We start from the raw sequence: 16,633 nt of genomic DNA on the forward strand, positions 1-16,633 counted from the left end.
AATGTGGAAATAAAAGTATCATTATTCGACAATAATCACAAATGCGTTTAAATAAGATAGATTTTACTTTGAAACTTATAACCGGAAGCTGCACCTTCAAAAATCTCTAACTCGACGCTGCTCGCTGCTTTCCTGTCCTCCTCCTCCTCCAGCAGCAGCATCCTCGGCTCCCCGCAGAGGACAGCGGGTGTTTGTAGGACACAGGAGGGGAGGGAGGGGTCCTGGCCTGGGCACGGATCCCGAAGAGGCCCCGGGGCCGCCGCTGGATGGAGTCGGGCTGCATTCAGACAGCAATGGCTATGGGTCTGACATCGAAAAAGGCGTCTGCTCGGAGCGTCGGCGTGGAGCGAAAAAACCTCATCACGGTTTGCAGGTATACATCACGACACCGTCGACAGACTATATTCTCTGCAAGTGCCAGTGCCTGCATGCTGCTTTGCACGTTTCCCATAAGATGACCACAATGGTGAATATTTATTTAACAAGCTCATCTTTGTGCTGAGGTGATATTCAACAATGGCAGCAGGATGTCAAAACAAATAGACTGTAATGCAGAGTAATGTACACATTCCTAGAAATGTGAGCGATAAAGAGGAGGCAGGTGCGTTTTCACCTTCACCTACCCCTGCCATCACATCCGCTTGTGTAAAAAATATGTATCTCTGTATATCTATATACTATCTATATTGAACCTTTACATTTCCTGGATGCACTTTGCTGTAACCTTCAAATATCGCATCTCTGTTGTTACATTTATGTTAACTCTCCCATATTTTAACAGGTTGAAACACCTGCTTGATTCCAGTCTGTACTGATAAATGCAGCTTCTAGGGATACAAATACGACTACTGGGCTAGTTTGGTTAAATTGAGAACATAGCTAGAAGGGAAATAAAAAGACCGACAGCAGGTTTCTTCCTCCATCACAGACAGGTGGAGTGCCTGTATGGGACAAGGGCATTTGGAGCAGTGCAAGGACTCCTCCCCCCATCCGCTCCCCTCAGCCTACACAGCACTGTGAGATGATGGACTGTGATGTGCAGTATTTATGTGACTATATTATACAGTGTAAAGAAAGGTCAGGGCAGAGAGAACCCTGCATTTATCCAATCAGATCCCAAGTGAGTGATCACATGTTATCGTGCGAGTAACTAGGCTTCTTTCAGAGTGTCCTGTTTTTGTTTTCATGCACATGATTGACACTTAAGTCATCTTGTTTCTGTCTCAGTGTGATCTCAATAAGTAGTTCCCAAGGACTCTTCCCACTTATAACCTGTGAGGCCTTAGTGTGATCTGGATAGTTTGAAAAAATAGTATTTTTTTCTTAATTTGAGTGTTTTTTCAGGGATCCAGAGGATGTGAATGTGTCTAGTACTTCACAATAAAAGCACAAATTTAGGGAAAAATCAGAACAGAATACATTTTAATATCAACATTTTCCCCTTTAATCATCTTGCCACCCTCAAATTTATTTTTTGGACCCTCATGTATAGGTTTGCTGTAATTTAAGTATAATAAAGGATCAAATAAGCTTAAAATCTGTATTTAATTTCAATAATATAGGAACATAACATCATTTTAGTATTTCCACTAATATTATTTTTAGGCCTAAACTTTCTCTAATGGATTCATCAATATCATATAAGTAATGATGTTTTCTTGTTTTATGGCATACAACAGACTATACATAGAAAATATACGCACGTTATTGTTTTGATTTAATAATCTTTTTGTTTCATTTTCATATTATTCGCAGGTTTAATTCAGTTATTGAATCATAATAAACTGCAGTCATGACTGATACTCCATAAAATACATATCTGTTACTAATTTAATTTGATTTAATTTAATTCATCTGTATTTGTAGAGTGCTAAGAGCTAGCAGATGACATCTGCAGTCATAATTAAAACTTCACCTAGTTATAGAGTATCACTCAAAAAAATAAATTAAAAAAGTTATTATTATTATTGTCTCTTGTTGTTTCGTATTCTCATTTCCTTACAGTACTCTAACTCTGGCCTAAAATATTATATTAATATTAAATCGAAATTATTTCCTCGATTAATTGATTTACCGTCTGTGCTGTGAAAAAATCTATTTAACTTCACAAAGCCTGAGGTGACATCTTGAAATCACAGCTGCAGGATGCTGGGAAGAAAAAAAAACTGATATTGCGATATTTTGTTTTTCTGCTACATGAAAAAATACAGGAACTTTTACCAGATTTGAACTTATTAGCTCAATAGAGACGAATGCACGTGATGTCAGAGTAGGTGGAAGTCACCATAATATAACCGCTGAGGCACAACAGTGTTGCAAGCTTAGTCTTCAGCTTCCATGCTGCAAAAACACAAAAACACGCGTAAAACATGTGAAAGTGCCGAGTTAATTTGCCTCACTTGACATTGCTCTTTGCGATCTGACTAATTCAGGGGATGTTGATGCTGAAGCAGTATATATCAAGTGCAGCCCGACTACTAATAGCTCGTTTTGTCCAACCAACAGTCAAGAACATGTTCATATTCAGATTACTGCCATAGAAGACTATGAAAAAGAGGGCAAGTTACAGTTGGGAATCTTCAATAAGATCATTTTTGGCTTAAAAAATGTCTAAAAATAGTTGCTGATTATTCTCTGTTGATCCACCAATCATTTTAGCCTCAAGCAACTTTAACATGACCTTATCTTGCTTTATAGTATTTTGATATTCTGCGATATAACCAGAGAGAAAATTACAGCTTAACTGTGATACTTTTATTGTGCCCTCATAAAATATATCATAGCGTAACTAGGAGTCTTGAATTGCAAATTGAGTATGGTCATAAATAGTATTGTAGACAGCATTGTATCTATCTTTGTCTTCGGCTCTTTCACAGTAAATGTGACAGTGTTTGAAAGTTAATAAACTGTCCCCAAAAAAACTAAAAAAAAGACAAAGTCCAGACTCTTGAATAGACACACAATCAAGCGTTTTTTTATTCCAGTACCTTTCTGTCCAAGGTGCTGTGTGCATTTTAGTGACACGTACAGGAAAGCAAAACACACAACGTCACACATGGCATGTCTGCAAAGAAAGAAAAGTTCTCACAATGGACTCACAACACAGAGAAGGATTAGCGAGGGCACAAAAAACACTGTTGTTTTCAGTTTGGCCTGGCCGAGCTAAGACCGTTTTAATCATTTAAGCATTTTTAATAACAAACACGCAGGACAATACAGAAAATAAATCTCAAACAGCTTTCCATCAGTAATGCTTACTACACAGTTTCTTTTTCCATTTTTTTTTTCTAACGAGCAACATGACATTGATTAGGTTCAGTCGGAGGGCAGCTTCTTCCAGACAAGTCTGTGGTGCTGTCAGATCTGCATCTCCTCGTTCATGATGTTTCTGACCTTTTTTTTTTTTTTTTTGATCGTTCTGGTCAGAGTTGATTCAAGTAGTAAAAGGCGTGTTCGTACAGTCTCATTGGAGAGAGATCCTGAATCAGCAGTGGGCCTCTGGCTGTGCGTGAAAGCAGGCTGGGCGTCATGTTGGTGCAGGATACACGATCCAGGCTCTGTCGTGCTGCTGAGACACAGCTTCTTCCACAGCTTGAGCTGCTGCCTGGCTATAGTAGCTTTAGCTGACGTTAGTGCTAGATTAGTACACAAGGCCGAGCTTTTATTTTCCCCTAACACGTGTGTGTATATATATAAAGTCTGACCTCTTCTTCCCTTCGCTGTCACGTCATACACGTTTAAAATACAATCAGCACACACAGATTAACATTTGAGAAGAGTTCCCAACAGTTTGTTTGATGAAGTTATGTCTTTTTTGTGGGACTTGTGTTTCTGTTCAGGTCTGGGGGTCCTAACAAAGAACAAACAACCATCACAGTCCTTTTTAAAAAAAAATCTTTTCAAAAGTGTGTCTACCTGATCTGGAATAATGCGGTTCACCAGTTGTTTCCTTGTTTACAGTGTCATGCTTAACAGAATGAGCCCATTTCTTAATTAGACACACATATGTACAGCAATAGACATTTGTGTATAATAACGGAAAACCTGATCAAACAATTTCACCTCCAACAGGGGACCTTTTTTTCTGCACGGGGTCTTAAATAGAGTCGTCTCATGATAAAACTGACACCAAGACTCAAAAAGAGGATAAATGATGGCAGAGAAAATAACACAAAAAAGAAAAAGTGCTGCCAGGTGAAAAAGTTGCAACTTAAGAAGAACGCTTAACACATGAAAATAATCATGATATGAGCTGCAATGTTTTTCACCCGACAGCATCAGAAAATCCAAAAGAGCTTAATGGTCTTTAAAGAGACTTGTTGACATTTGTCATGTCCACAGCGGCGGCAGTGTCATTGTGATCTACTGCGTCTCTGTGCTGTTGCCAATAGCAGCAGGTTTGTATCTTTATGTGGCAGGACTGAGGCTCTCTGCAGTCTTCATTTTAACTTTGTTTATCTCTCATCCAAAAGCTAATGCGTCTAATAGGCCTCCTGTAATCTGGCCTGTAATCTTAAAAAATTGTGCTGTTTATTCTGCTGTGGTCTGGCTATGAGCTGTCATGCCGTCGTCCGTGCCTGGAGGAGCAGTGTTGCTGTGGACACGGTGGAACCTAAGAAAACATAGATAAGATGAGTGAGACTTGACAGATCTGAAGTATGAGGCGTTCTCCCACCAGCTGCTTCCTGTAAACAAGAGGAACGGGGAGTGAAAGGAGGAAGCGCGGCGATGCGATGTGCTGTGGTGCATCTCGGGCTCCTCTGGGGCGTGGCTCTCGAGTAGAGAATAAAATGTTCTGTGCTGTGGTAAACACTGCTACATATTCATGTCTCGTGGACGTGCCTCTGCGAGTGGGTGGATCTTTGTGCTTTTTTGAACTCTGAACAACACTAAGCGATGCCGCTGTTCCAATCTGTTGAGAAATAATAGGAAATGTCAACAAGTCTTTGAACCTGCATTTTCCAGTTGAGTTTCTGCGCGGCCTTCTTTTGCTTTTCCCCTGATTTCGTAAGCTGCACTCACTTTTTGCGCTAACACCATCGAGTATGTGACATTACAGCAGAAGTTTCTGTGGGTTTGACCACGCACTTGGGCACCTTTCATCTACTCTCTCACCAGCTGTTTCTCTGTGACACCCTGTTATTCATCATTTTACCCCTCTGTCAGCTTCAACCATCTGATTTACGCTCTCAGCTGTTTCTCGCCCCATCACCCTTTCTGTCCATCTTCCACGTTAATCCCTGTTACACCTCCTCTGACCATGAAACACTTTGCCTGGACACTTATTCACAGAGGGGGGCCGGTGAGAGAAAGACACGCCCTGTTGTAGTCGCACCTACAGTCGTCCTTTAATCTATTTTGATTTGGCCCAAATTATCACTCTTATCTAAATATTCCTCAAAGCAAACGGCATTCTTTCTCTTGGCCTTTTGTGCCGATCCAGTACAGGACGGGACGTCTCCCCAAACACTCCTGGACGATAAACACAGCACTGGCATGGTGTTACACAATGCTGCGGCCAGCGAGGAGTTGGCCTGTGTCATCTGATCCTGCTGGTTATGCCAAGACTAAAGAGAGAGACAGAAAGGGGAAGGGAGAGAGAAAGAGAAAGGAGTCAGGGGAAAAATAAAAGCTGAGAGAGTTAATGTGAAGCGTGCATATTTAGGTTAGGCGTCACTGCTGATAAATGTCGATTTGGTTATCCTGGCTGGGGCTGTGGATCAAATACACTCGTTCAAGTACAGTAGAGGGGTGAGAGAGGAGAACAAGGGGGCATTTAAACGGAGCTGGGAGTGGGCTTGGCAGCGATCCAGGCTGAGTGAGAGGGGGCACAAAAGAAGCTTGTCAGAAGGCCCCTGCAGTTGTTTTTCAGTGTCAAATCGTACCAAGAGCATGCTGCTATTCCACTCCATCCATTTGCATTTGAGGCACGCCAGCAATTCCCCTTCACATCAAAGGACTTCAGTTAATGTACAATCATCTGCTGTAGTGTTCCCTTTGAGATAAGGCGGTCACTTTATCTGCTCAGACAGGCCAGCAGCAGTTGAGTTTCTTCTGTTGTGACTATAACATCCACAAACGGAGCTGAGCCCAGTGGTTTTCAAACTGGGGCTCTTAAGTGGGTAGTGGGGGTGTCCAACAAAAGTAGGAATAGAATGTTTTAACTTGTATAGCATTTTTTGGAAGTTGAAACGACAACGAAAGAGTTTAAGTTGGCTGTTTCGATTGATCTTAATTTATAGTGATTCTAGTCTTACCACCATTGACATACCATAAAATCTACGTAATAATCACTCAGACTCCTTTAGACAAAATCCCCTCAACTTGTCTTTGGTCTAATGTGCATCTATTGTGGGAGTCCTTGACATGAAAAGTTTGGGAACCCCTGGTTTGGCCTTTACGCAGTGGCTCCCATACCGGGCCCTGGGAACCACCGGCGTCACTTGTTGGTTATCCAAGGTCTCAGCTGATTCGATAAACATTTTGGTCATTAGAAGTCTGCAGCAGAAACAATGCATGTTATGCTACTCACTCTTTCTCCTAGGTTTTTGACAGAATAGTAAAATGTTCTTATTTCAGGTGGGATTTCTTAGGTCAAAGTCATGTCAAATGTGTGTTCTACGGAAGATCTATTTGTTGATCTCAAATGACACAACGATTGGGATTCTCCTCCCCAACATACAATATTCAGGCTTTCTAGCAAACTGGCACCATCTACCAAGTGGATTTGTTTAGTCAGAAACAGTTTGAGGGGTCATGGTGGAGTAGAGCACAAACTCAGGATCCCTACCTAACATCCTGGAGCTCTGTTATACCCTGACACCTGACTGACTGACAGATAACATTATGAGGCAGAACTTAGATGCCACTGACCTGTTTTCTTGATAAATCCGGCATGACCAAAAACAAGTCAAAGGTCCAAAGGTAGATTTATTCCAGTTTTCGCTCTCAGTTGGAACAGACCCTGTGTAGGTGCTCTAGTGCTGTCCATATATTCTCTGTGATGGTGCTGTTTTCTTGTGACATTTTGCGCCATTCCCCCCACCCCGCAATGAGGTCCCCTCTCATCTAGAGCGTCTTGCGTTTGGGGAAGAGCGCTTTCCGAAAAGAGGTGGTGGTGGAGCCTCTGCTGAAGGAGGCGCTGCCCAGCGAGATCTTGGTCTTCCCGCTGGTGATGGTGGAGGAGCCCAGAGATGTCGTGCTCTTGCCCCTGGTGATGGAGGAGCCCCCCACTGCAAGCTTGCTCTTTCCCCTCTTTATGCTGGTGTTGCCCAGGGTTAAGGCCGTCTTCCCCTCGGAGAAGCTGGTGTTGCCCATTGAGGAGACGCTCGTCTTCCTGACCCAGATTCAACAACGGGGTTCGGGGCTCACTCGAAGCAAAGCATCGCACACTCATGCAGCACACCCTGCTCTGCCCTTCGGGAGTAATAGTAACATCAGCTACAAATCCAGAGCGGACCAGAATGCTGAGCGTGGATAGCACGACCCCCGTGTCACATAATGCCTTCGTTGAGCTGATCGACGTGGGCTCTGGAAGGCCACATACCACCCATGTGTCCCTGTGAATGGACAGAGGCAGCCGTAGGTGGACACAGCCTATCTTGGGGGAACGGGACAGTGGAGCGATTGTCCTATCTCCACGACGACACCAGACGGTTGAAGGGCACATTGTTGCAAAGGGGGCAATCTGTGGTGACATCACTTTCTTCTGAGCCATTGTTCCCTATAGCCTGTGATTGTAAGACATAGCCTCTGTGTACGACTGTATACACCTTATGTGACATACGTGGCACCGTGTCAGTTTGACAAGAGAAAGGATGAGTGTGTTCCTGTTCTCCACATGTAGTCGAGACTTTGATTGCACCTCCCTTGTATCCGTGCTATCCTTCCTTCTGAGGGTTGGGTGTGGTCCCTTCAGTTTATTACCCATTTGTGTCCTTGCTCAGCTGTTTGAGTCTTACAGTTCTGCCATTTATGTCGTTGTGACCATGGAATATCCCGCAAAAAACTCACATCTATTTACAAAACAATCAAGCCAAGCATTGTTCAGACATGTTACTTTTATAAGCATTGTTACATCAACCAGCTTTTACAGTTTTCTAGTTCGAAACTGTTTCCGTGGCAGGAGAAGTTATGGAAATGCAGGTACCAATCTGATCAGCATGCGGAAAAATACCACATTTATACCAAAGACATGTCGATGACTGTACATGCACAATATACAGGAAGAATAGGGCTGATGAAAAACACACACTCCCTTGTGTCTCCACATACATCCCACACGGCCGTTTCACACTTTCCCTCCCTGCCAAGTAGACACACCATAAACCATCATCTCATCACTGTCACATTTGCATAACACGCTCAGCATGGCTTTGGAACGTCTCACTTTTGATTGCAAACTCATTAGATCTGCACCTCACTTAGCGCCTTCTTACATGGGAATGTGTTACCTTGTGCAAAGTAGGCAGCAGTCCAGACACACATTGATCACAAACATAGCAGCTGTATTTTTTTTTTTTTTTTTATATAACTACTGACCTGCTAAAACTGACCAGATAGCAATATCCTTGGGTTTGTAAGTGTGTGCAGGAATCATGTGTGAAAATCCCAGTAGATGTTGCTGTGTGTTTCTTTGCCCCTGATGAGGGTGGTTTTGAACACAGACACAGACTTGGTCCCATGGGTGAAGGTCAGCGTGGTGAGAGAGCTTGTGGTCTCCCCTCGTGTCACAGAGGTTTTGCCCACCGCGAAGCTGGTGTTGCCCAAAATTACGGTGGTTCTGCTCCAGAAGATGGAGGATTTGCCCCAGGAGATGGCGTACTTAGTCCTCAGGAATGAAACCGTGCCTTTGGTAAAGGAGGTCTTGCTTGACGAGAATGTGGTTTTCCACTCATTGTTAGAGTCTTTTTTGGACTGCTTGGCTGCTTTTGGTGTTTTAGATTCAGCCGTCCTTTCCATCTAGGTGTTCCTGCGCTTGGACATCAAGGCTTTGCGGAAGGAGGTGGTTGTGGTTCCCCGACTGAAGCTGGCCCGTCCCAGAGCCACAGTCGTCTTTTGCCTTTGGATGGTGGAGTCTCCCATGGAGGTGGTGGTCACTCCCCTGAAGATGGAGGAGTTTCCCAAGGAGACGGTAGTCTTTCCCCTGGCTATGGAGGTCTTTCCCACTGCCAGGGCAGTCTTGCCCTCGGTGATGCTAGTGTTGCCCATTGAAGCAGAGGCAGTCACCCCGAGCCCGTGCCTGGATGTCGGCTCCTAACATGCAAGCTGCATGCTGCCTGTGGGTGCAGCAGGGTGATCGTGTGAGGTCAAAAGCCAAACTAAAGCTGCGGTAGCGGCTGCCCTAAATAGATCAGACCACCATGTATAGATGAGGGGGAGGGAATTATTTGATCATTCTTTGATGCTGGCCGGTCCCTCAGAGAGACGAGACCCAAAGGGACCTGGAAGCACAGCGTGCACAAAGGCTGAAAAGACAGGGGATTAATTGTATTGTTTTCATGATAACACTGCCAAAGCACTGAAGGGGTACATTGTGCAGTACACAAGACAATTGGGGTGACCTCAGTATGATAAGATGGCGTGGTTCCCAAAAAAAGAAAAACCCTCCTCCCTGCTATTGTTGCAGCGTTCAAATACAGTAGTACGTTTGTCTGCCTGTGTACAGTACATGACTGCTTTGCATCGCCTTGAGCAGCACACAACCAAGTGAAAGATCAAATCCTTCACGTATGCGTGGTACAGAAGTAGATTTTTTAGTCCTGTGTTTTTCTAACACCCTATTTTCTGTGTGCTTCTGTTTCAGATTCTCTGTAAAGACTCTCCTAGAAAAGTACACAGCAGAGCCCATAGATGACTCATCCGAGGAGTTTATTAACTTTGCCGCCATTTTAGAGCACATCCTCAGCCATCGCTTCAAAGGTAACACTGCAGGTAACACAGGAAAAGATGGACGAACCAGTTCATGTGATTTTGAATGTGAGACAGTAAAAACCTTTTAATAAGTAAAATGTTAGATGAAACTGGAACAGAGATTTTACTCTTCACTTTAAACATGAAAGCAAAATGTTATTATCAAAAGGGCACAAACGTATGATTGCAAAATTAGCTCCACGGTTGCCATGGTTGCAGGCTAACAGTGTGGGCTGTCCTTCTGAGCATAAATGATTTATTGCTGTGCTTTAATCTCTGACCAGGTTCAGGAAGCTGGTTCAGCTCAGATGGACAGCGCAGTTTCTGGGAATATATCCGGCTGGCGTGCAGCAAGGTGCAGAACAACTGCATCGCCAGCATCGAAAACATAGAGAACATCAGCACATCACGAGCCAAGGCAAGGGTGTTTGTATGCAGAATTGAGTGTGTTTGTATGTGGGATTTGGCAAGAGAGAGCTGCAAAGAAGGCCCTCTGTTCCTACTCACTTTTTACATTGTCCCACAGGGGCGTGCATGGATTCGAGTGGCGCTGATGGAGAAACGGCTGTCTGAATATGTATCAACTGCTCTGAGGGACACGAGAACAACCAGGTCAGGCTCATGATTTAAAGGGACCATCCACAAATTTCTGCTTATTTCAGTAACGTATTGATTCTAAAGAGACCTTTATTGTGGCTTTGTTCAAGAAAAAGGGATTGTTTTATTTGCACCTCAGAATCAAACATATTGTAAAATCTGGTTTTAACTGGCTGTAGGCAGAATCACTGTTGTATCAGAGCCCCGGCACACCAAATGTCGGGACTGTCAGTGAGGGGCAGGGGCCCTAGTTGTTGAGGTGTTTTCTGCACTGTTGACACTAGTCAACCTTGTCGGCCGATTTTCAGCCAACTGAGCAAGTACAATTGGCAGCAGAGCCCATCGGTGAAAGAAATCACTTTCATTGGCTATTCAGCTAAACAAATCCATGCACAAGAAGTGTAACTGAAAAAGTAAACTGGATCCATGATTTCAGCCACTTGGTGCAGTTTCTTCTTATTCTTCACCTCCGCCTCTTCGCCAGTGACGTTTCCCATTTTTTATCGGCATATTCCTGATTAGAAGTGACCTTATTAGCGAGAGCGGTGTGAAAATGATTTTTACACCTGCAGTCCAGAGCCTTCTGGTTTCCCCTTTATGAATGACGATTACAGACCACCGCCACCTTGTGGTGTGGAGAGTTATTGCCTCTCGTGCAGGCGCAGAATGAAAGAAATTAATCCTGCTTCACCTGACAGGAGGTTCTACGACGAAGGAGCCATTATGCTGAGAGAGGAGGCCACAGTCCTGACTGGCATGCTGATTGGACTGAGTGCCATTGATTTCAGGTGAAGACTGCAGACACACACAGAATGTTTCAGTGGACGACTACAGAACACTAGTACACCCCAACCTTTTTTATAAACTGTTATGTGACATATACATGTTAGCTTTTAAAGTATCTTATATAAATTATACATATATATATATATTTGGGTATAGCATTGTATTTTGGGAGTGCAAATGGATATTTAATGCCATTTTATTTTTAAACACATCACTGTATCTGACATGAATCTGTTGCGACCTCATGTGGAGTCCCATCTCCAATGTTTAGTAGCCCTGTTAAGGTATTAGTAGATGGTATGTTTTCATGAATAATACATCGTGTAAGTACTTTCTCCTGTTTAATGTATGTCTTTATCAATTATGTAGATGAAAGTGTGTGTGACATAGAAACGGTATAAATCTAAACGTTGAAACATATTTACTTCATGTAGTGTATTGTACTGGTCACACTGTGTACACATAAAGCTGCACAAACATTTTTAATCACGCGGCTTCCATACTACATTTCAGTACATTGATTTTAACTGATAATCTTCACAATCATCATGTTTGTGTCACTCATCTTCCTACGAATCAAGTTGTGTTTTTTATGTCTCCTTTTCTGTGCAGCTTCTGCCTGAAGGGGGAGACTCTGGATGGGAAATCCCCAGCTGTGGTTGACTACACACCCTATCTGAAGTTCACTCAGAGGTGAGACTGACCCTCCTGAGATGTCACTCAGCTTTTAGCATAACGTGTGTATGCATTTGAGTTGCAGCAGTGTACCATTTTCAAGGTTACCATGGTATGTAAATTACATTTGCTTATCTACCATATGAAACTCTCCCATAAATAGTGTGTGTGATGGTTATCGTACCGTGAAAATCTCATACCGTTGCAATCTCGGTGTGCATGAACGACGCTGCAACACTGTATATCGCCTCTCTGCTGTTCAGCTACGACTACCTGAGCGATGAGGAGGACCGCCGCAGTGTGGACAGCAGTAACAGCGAGGAGAGCGTCCCAGAGCACCCTTACATCCCTCTGGTGACCGACGAGGAGAGCTGGAGCAACAAGTGCCGCAAGATGGAGCAGAGGTTTAAGATCGTCTACGCCCAGAAGGTGACCCCCCTCCCCCCCCCCCGCGACTACCAACACCAAGTAAATCCTGATGCTCAGTGTGGGCTTCTACAATCAAATCCCCACTCTCATGTTTCAGGGCTACCTGGAGGAGCTGGTGCGCCTGCGGGAGTCGCAGCTGAAGAACGTGGAGACGGAGAACAAGTGTCTAAGAGCAAAGGTGGAGGAGCTGACGGTCCAGAGCCAACAGGAGAAGAAGGAGCTGGAGGCCATAGTGCTGGAGCTGCAGGCCCAACTGTGAGAAAGCACAAGAACACACACACAAACTTTGAATTGCCTGATTCAAAAGCTCCGACTGAGCTGCAGACCTCATCACTTAATATCCTGTTTGGATTTAGAGTTAAAATTGGAGATTTAAAATAACTTTACAAACAGAAACTGTTGTTTTTAAGAAGTATCTTATATAAATTATACATATATATATATTTGGGTATAGCATTGTATTTTGGGAGTGCAAATGGATATTTAATGCCATTTTATTTTTAAACACATCACTGTATCTGACATGAATCTGTTGCGACCTCATGTGGAGTCCCATCTCCAATGTTTAGTAGCCCTGTTAAGGTATTAGTAGATGGTATATTTTCATGAATAATACATCGTGTAAGTACTTTCTCCTGTTTAATGTATGTCTTTATCAATTATGTAGATGAAAGTGTGTGTGACATAGAAACGTTATAAATCTAAACGTTGAAACATATTTACTTCATGTAGTGTATTGTACTGGTCACACTGTGTACACATAAAGCTGCACAAACTGTTGTTTTTAAGACGGAACATTTTCCTCAGTCGACATTTATTTATTGTTTGAGAAACCTGCTTTATTTTACCACATGAACTTGCACAAAACTTGATGCAGATGTGATTTTGTGATTATGCTCTATTATGAGTATTAAGGCAATACTCATTAAGAGGTTACATATTTATTTTACTCCAACACATATGATTTCTAGTGTCATAAGATAAAAACTTCCCAAAACTTCCTTTCAAGCTTACTTGTGAAATTCTGAAGCGCTATTGGTTGCTGTGCTAACATCAGGGAGTGTATTTTTAAGTAAGAGTGATATTTTGTACTGCCATTTTCAACATTCAGGTACAAATTGCTCAAATTAAAATCACTGTTTGTGAATTTGATTATTTGTACTCTGTGCTCTGTGCAGCTCTGCCCTCATGCCCTGTGATTCCTCCCATCTGGCTAAAGATCTTTCCATCCCACTGGTCAACCAGTGGTCCACCATCACAAACAACCAGGGCGATGTCAAGCTCTTTCGCAGGTAAACTTTCAATTTTAATTGCATTTATTTATACATACTGATAGATGTCCTGTGATGCTATCATACTCAGAAGTTGAAAATAGAATAAGCAGATTTGTAAGGTCTTTGGCATGATGGTGTTTCTGTTCAGGAGGAGCTTCCACAGTTTTGAGCAGCTTTCTGCTGAAGTCAGTCTGAACTCGGACTCTCAGAAGAATGATGGGAGACAGAATGGGGATGCTGCCTGGACCTCAGCAGGTAAATATACTTTTCACTGCTTCTGCATTCTTTGCAAGTAACTTAACTTTTCCTGAATCTGCTTAGAATTCGCTTTGTGTCGTATATTACAGAAAACACAGTAGTAAAGGAACATTTCTGCTTGTGTAGGAATATTTTTGCACTCTTTCCACTACTGCAAAAGAGCCCTACAGAGGAAGCCACCCATGCATGTGTATACATGCTCATACAAAGGCACACTTGATGCCTGTTTATGGTGTTTCATGTGGGCAGCTTGAGCTATGCATGATTAGAGGCTCAGCTTTATTCTGCTTTTTCTGTGTAGGAAAAGACAACACTCCCTCCATGCTGGGCCTGTGTGGCTCTCTGGCCTCTTTACCGAGCTCCAAGTCCCTGGCCAGCCTCAAGTCCAGCGAGTGTTTGGTCAACATCAGCACTGAACCAAGCCCCGCGCTCTCTCCCAGTTAGGAGACCAACAAGAGATTTAGCCCCCAGCCCGTCTGCCTGGTGATGCTGCGTTGACCATACCCGGCCAAAACCCCGCTCCCACCATCAACAGCTCCATGAAAACATACAACAGCGAAGTCGTGACACCATCTCTGGATTTTTGTACGCACCACGAAGCTGAAAGGATCCATCTTCTCTGGTTCTTTCCCTTCTCCTCGCCTTATCCGCTTGACTCTTCTCTCACACTCTGCCACAACCACTTTGTACTATCTGTGAATCCCTTCATCCAATTCCTCTGCAAACTCCTGTCAGATCTTTTCCAATGCATCCACTTATTTCCTTGAATCCCATTTTGCTCCTTATTTGAATACCAATATTCACCCAACAGCGTTGTCTGTGTGTTTGTGCAGCCTTGGCCTATTTTAAAATGTTATTTTCTCTTCAAAATGTAAACCAAAACAGCACTTACAGCCACTTGCAGAGATACAGATTATGAAGTTAAGTATGGGTTTCTACAGGTTGTCCTTACAGTGACACTGAGGAGTGTGTTTTGTGGGTGACTGAATGGTGTCCGGGGTCCGCTGCCCCTGACAGTGCATATCATTCCTGCTTGAGTAATCAAACATTGGTTCCAGTTTGTTTTGATCTGTGCAGATATTTATTGAATCTATCAAATCTTTAGCTACTACATAGGTTAATTTATCTCATTTTAATCGAATTCAGCAGTATGTTGTTTCCACACGCATACACCGGGTGATTTTTGTTTGTTTTGCGTTGCAATAAACTGCCTTTTTCCATTACATGTGTCTGTTTGTCTGGATCACAACGCCTTCTGGGGAGTTATTTATGGATCTCTTGAAACACAGAATGACAAGTGATTTTTTTTTTAAAAAGTTCCAAAAGAAGAGGTTTGTGAAGATGCAGGGCTGAGCAGCTAGTGGCAGGGGTTCACATGTGTTCTGGCTCCATCTTGTGGTTTCACAGTATGTAGTGTAATATATTGAACAAATGCCTGGAAGGCTCATTAATTCCTTAGAACAACCTGATGTTATTACAGGGAAAAACCAGATTAGCTAAAGTATGAAAATAAATCTTATTATAGAACCAACTAAACCAGGATGGACTGTACACTCCAAATATTCTTCTGTGTGACATTTCAGCCAAACTGCTAGCATCCGCCCCGCTGAAGTGCAAGACCTTTTCATTTTCTTGCAGTCATTGCAGCTGATTGATCATGATCTCTCCACTTACTGATATTGACTGATGCCCTTTTGATGCAGCGCAGAAGAGAGCTGCCATGTCGTTCACTGGGGATCTGGCTCCCTGTTGGATGGGTTTAGTTGCCAATATAAATATCATCCAAAGGGACATTTTTGTTATTACATTTCTGTTAAGGTCCGTTAATAGTATAATGCATGTGGTATTACAGTGTTAAGTCAGGTGCCAATGGGCAGGAATCTTTTCTGTCCTGTTAAAAATGAATTTTGCTTAGATTCATTATTAATTTTGGCGGCAAAAACAAACGTAAATGGCCTCAGCTGCAGTCAGAGTCCCTGTAATACAAAAAAAACATCTTGCATTAAAGGCAAAGAGTGCACTGTGTTTAACATATAATGAGTGTAATAAAACAAACCTCATGTTTTCGAAACATTATCTCACCTCCATGCTGATGGAAAGTAGAGTGAAGTTTCGTGGTCCACAAAACATTCCGCTGTATTGCGCTGCTGCAATCACCGTCCCAACCAAAGTAGATGAGGACTTGTTTTAGAATCTGAATAAACAACAGAACAAAAATACATAATATGGTTCAATACAGCTCATCGGGCGTAATCCAAGTCTCCTCGAGATCCCAAATAGATTTGAAAAGATGTTACATTGCACTGCCAAGATTTCATCTCAAAAAGGGTGTAAACAATGCATTCTTCAAATACGTTTGGGATCCCAGGCATTCTGATTACTTCTGATTATATACTGGACAAGCTGTGTGGAGTCATTGTTTTTTTCCCCCGCTTTTTATTGCAACAAGTCCCCATCTACTTAACTTGTTTAGGAGAATACTGCAATGCTGTTTTTTTTTTTTTGCTTTTTTTGCGATGAAGCTCTAGAAATGTTTTGCTGGCGACAAAACTTCACCTGACTTTCCATCGGCATTGGGGTGAGAAAAGATAACGGCTGAACTATTCTCACTTTGGGGCGAACTATTCCTTTAAAGCAGTGATTTCAAGACATGACAGCAATTTATATGTATATATATATATATTTTTTATGCATATTCGGTT

General features: G+C 42.7%; 1 protein-coding gene and 1 long non-coding RNA gene across 3 annotated transcripts; one reads left to right on the top strand and one right to left on the bottom strand.

Moving 5' to 3' along the window:
• Positions 1-19: 19 nt before the first annotated feature.
• rundc3aa (RUN domain containing 3Aa) lies at positions 20-15,154 on the top strand. Of its 2 annotated transcripts, none has more exons than XM_030407533.1 (11): positions 20-373; positions 9,806-9,933; positions 10,197-10,330; positions 10,439-10,524; positions 11,208-11,297; positions 11,908-11,988; positions 12,234-12,399; positions 12,497-12,654; positions 13,578-13,691; positions 13,822-13,928; positions 14,233-15,154. In XM_030407533.1, the coding sequence occupies exons 1-11, from the start codon at positions 267-269 to the stop codon at positions 14,373-14,375; spliced, it is 1,314 nt and encodes a 437-aa protein (XP_030263393.1). In that variant the 5' UTR covers positions 20-266; the 3' UTR covers positions 14,376-15,154. The 2 variants fall into 2 exon arrangements, with proteins under 2 accessions (XP_030263393.1, XP_030263394.1); XM_030407534.1 differs by having other exon boundaries at positions 36-373; positions 9,806-9,921.
• LOC115575447 (uncharacterized) lies at positions 2,948-8,892 on the bottom strand. Its single transcript, XR_003982665.1, has 2 exons — positions 8,542-8,892; positions 2,948-5,567 (listed from the first exon to the last, which is right to left on the bottom strand). It is a non-coding gene; the product is annotated as an uncharacterized LOC115575447 (long non-coding RNA).
• Positions 15,155-16,633: the final 1,479 nt, after the last annotated feature.

The sequence above is a fragment of the Sparus aurata genome, chromosome 23, assembly GCF_900880675.1.
Source record: "Sparus aurata chromosome 23, fSpaAur1.1, whole genome shotgun sequence".
In the NCBI taxonomy this organism is placed as follows: Eukaryota; Metazoa; Chordata; class Actinopteri; order Spariformes; family Sparidae; genus Sparus; species Sparus aurata.

What these genes read in the sequence shown, in the direction of transcription:
- rundc3aa (XM_030407533.1), top strand. Translation starts at nt 267, where the DNA reads ATGGAGTCGGGCTGCATTCAGACAGCAATGGCTATGGGTCTGACATCG. An exon ending in AGGGACACGAGAACAACCAG is followed by an intron (nt 10,525 to 11,207) that starts GTCAGGCTCATG and finishes TTCACCTGACAG; the next exon opens with GAGGTTCTACGACGAAGGAG. An exon ending in TATCTGAAGTTCACTCAGAG is followed by an intron (nt 11,989 to 12,233) that starts GTGAGACTGACC and finishes TCTGCTGTTCAG; the next exon opens with CTACGACTACCTGAGCGATG.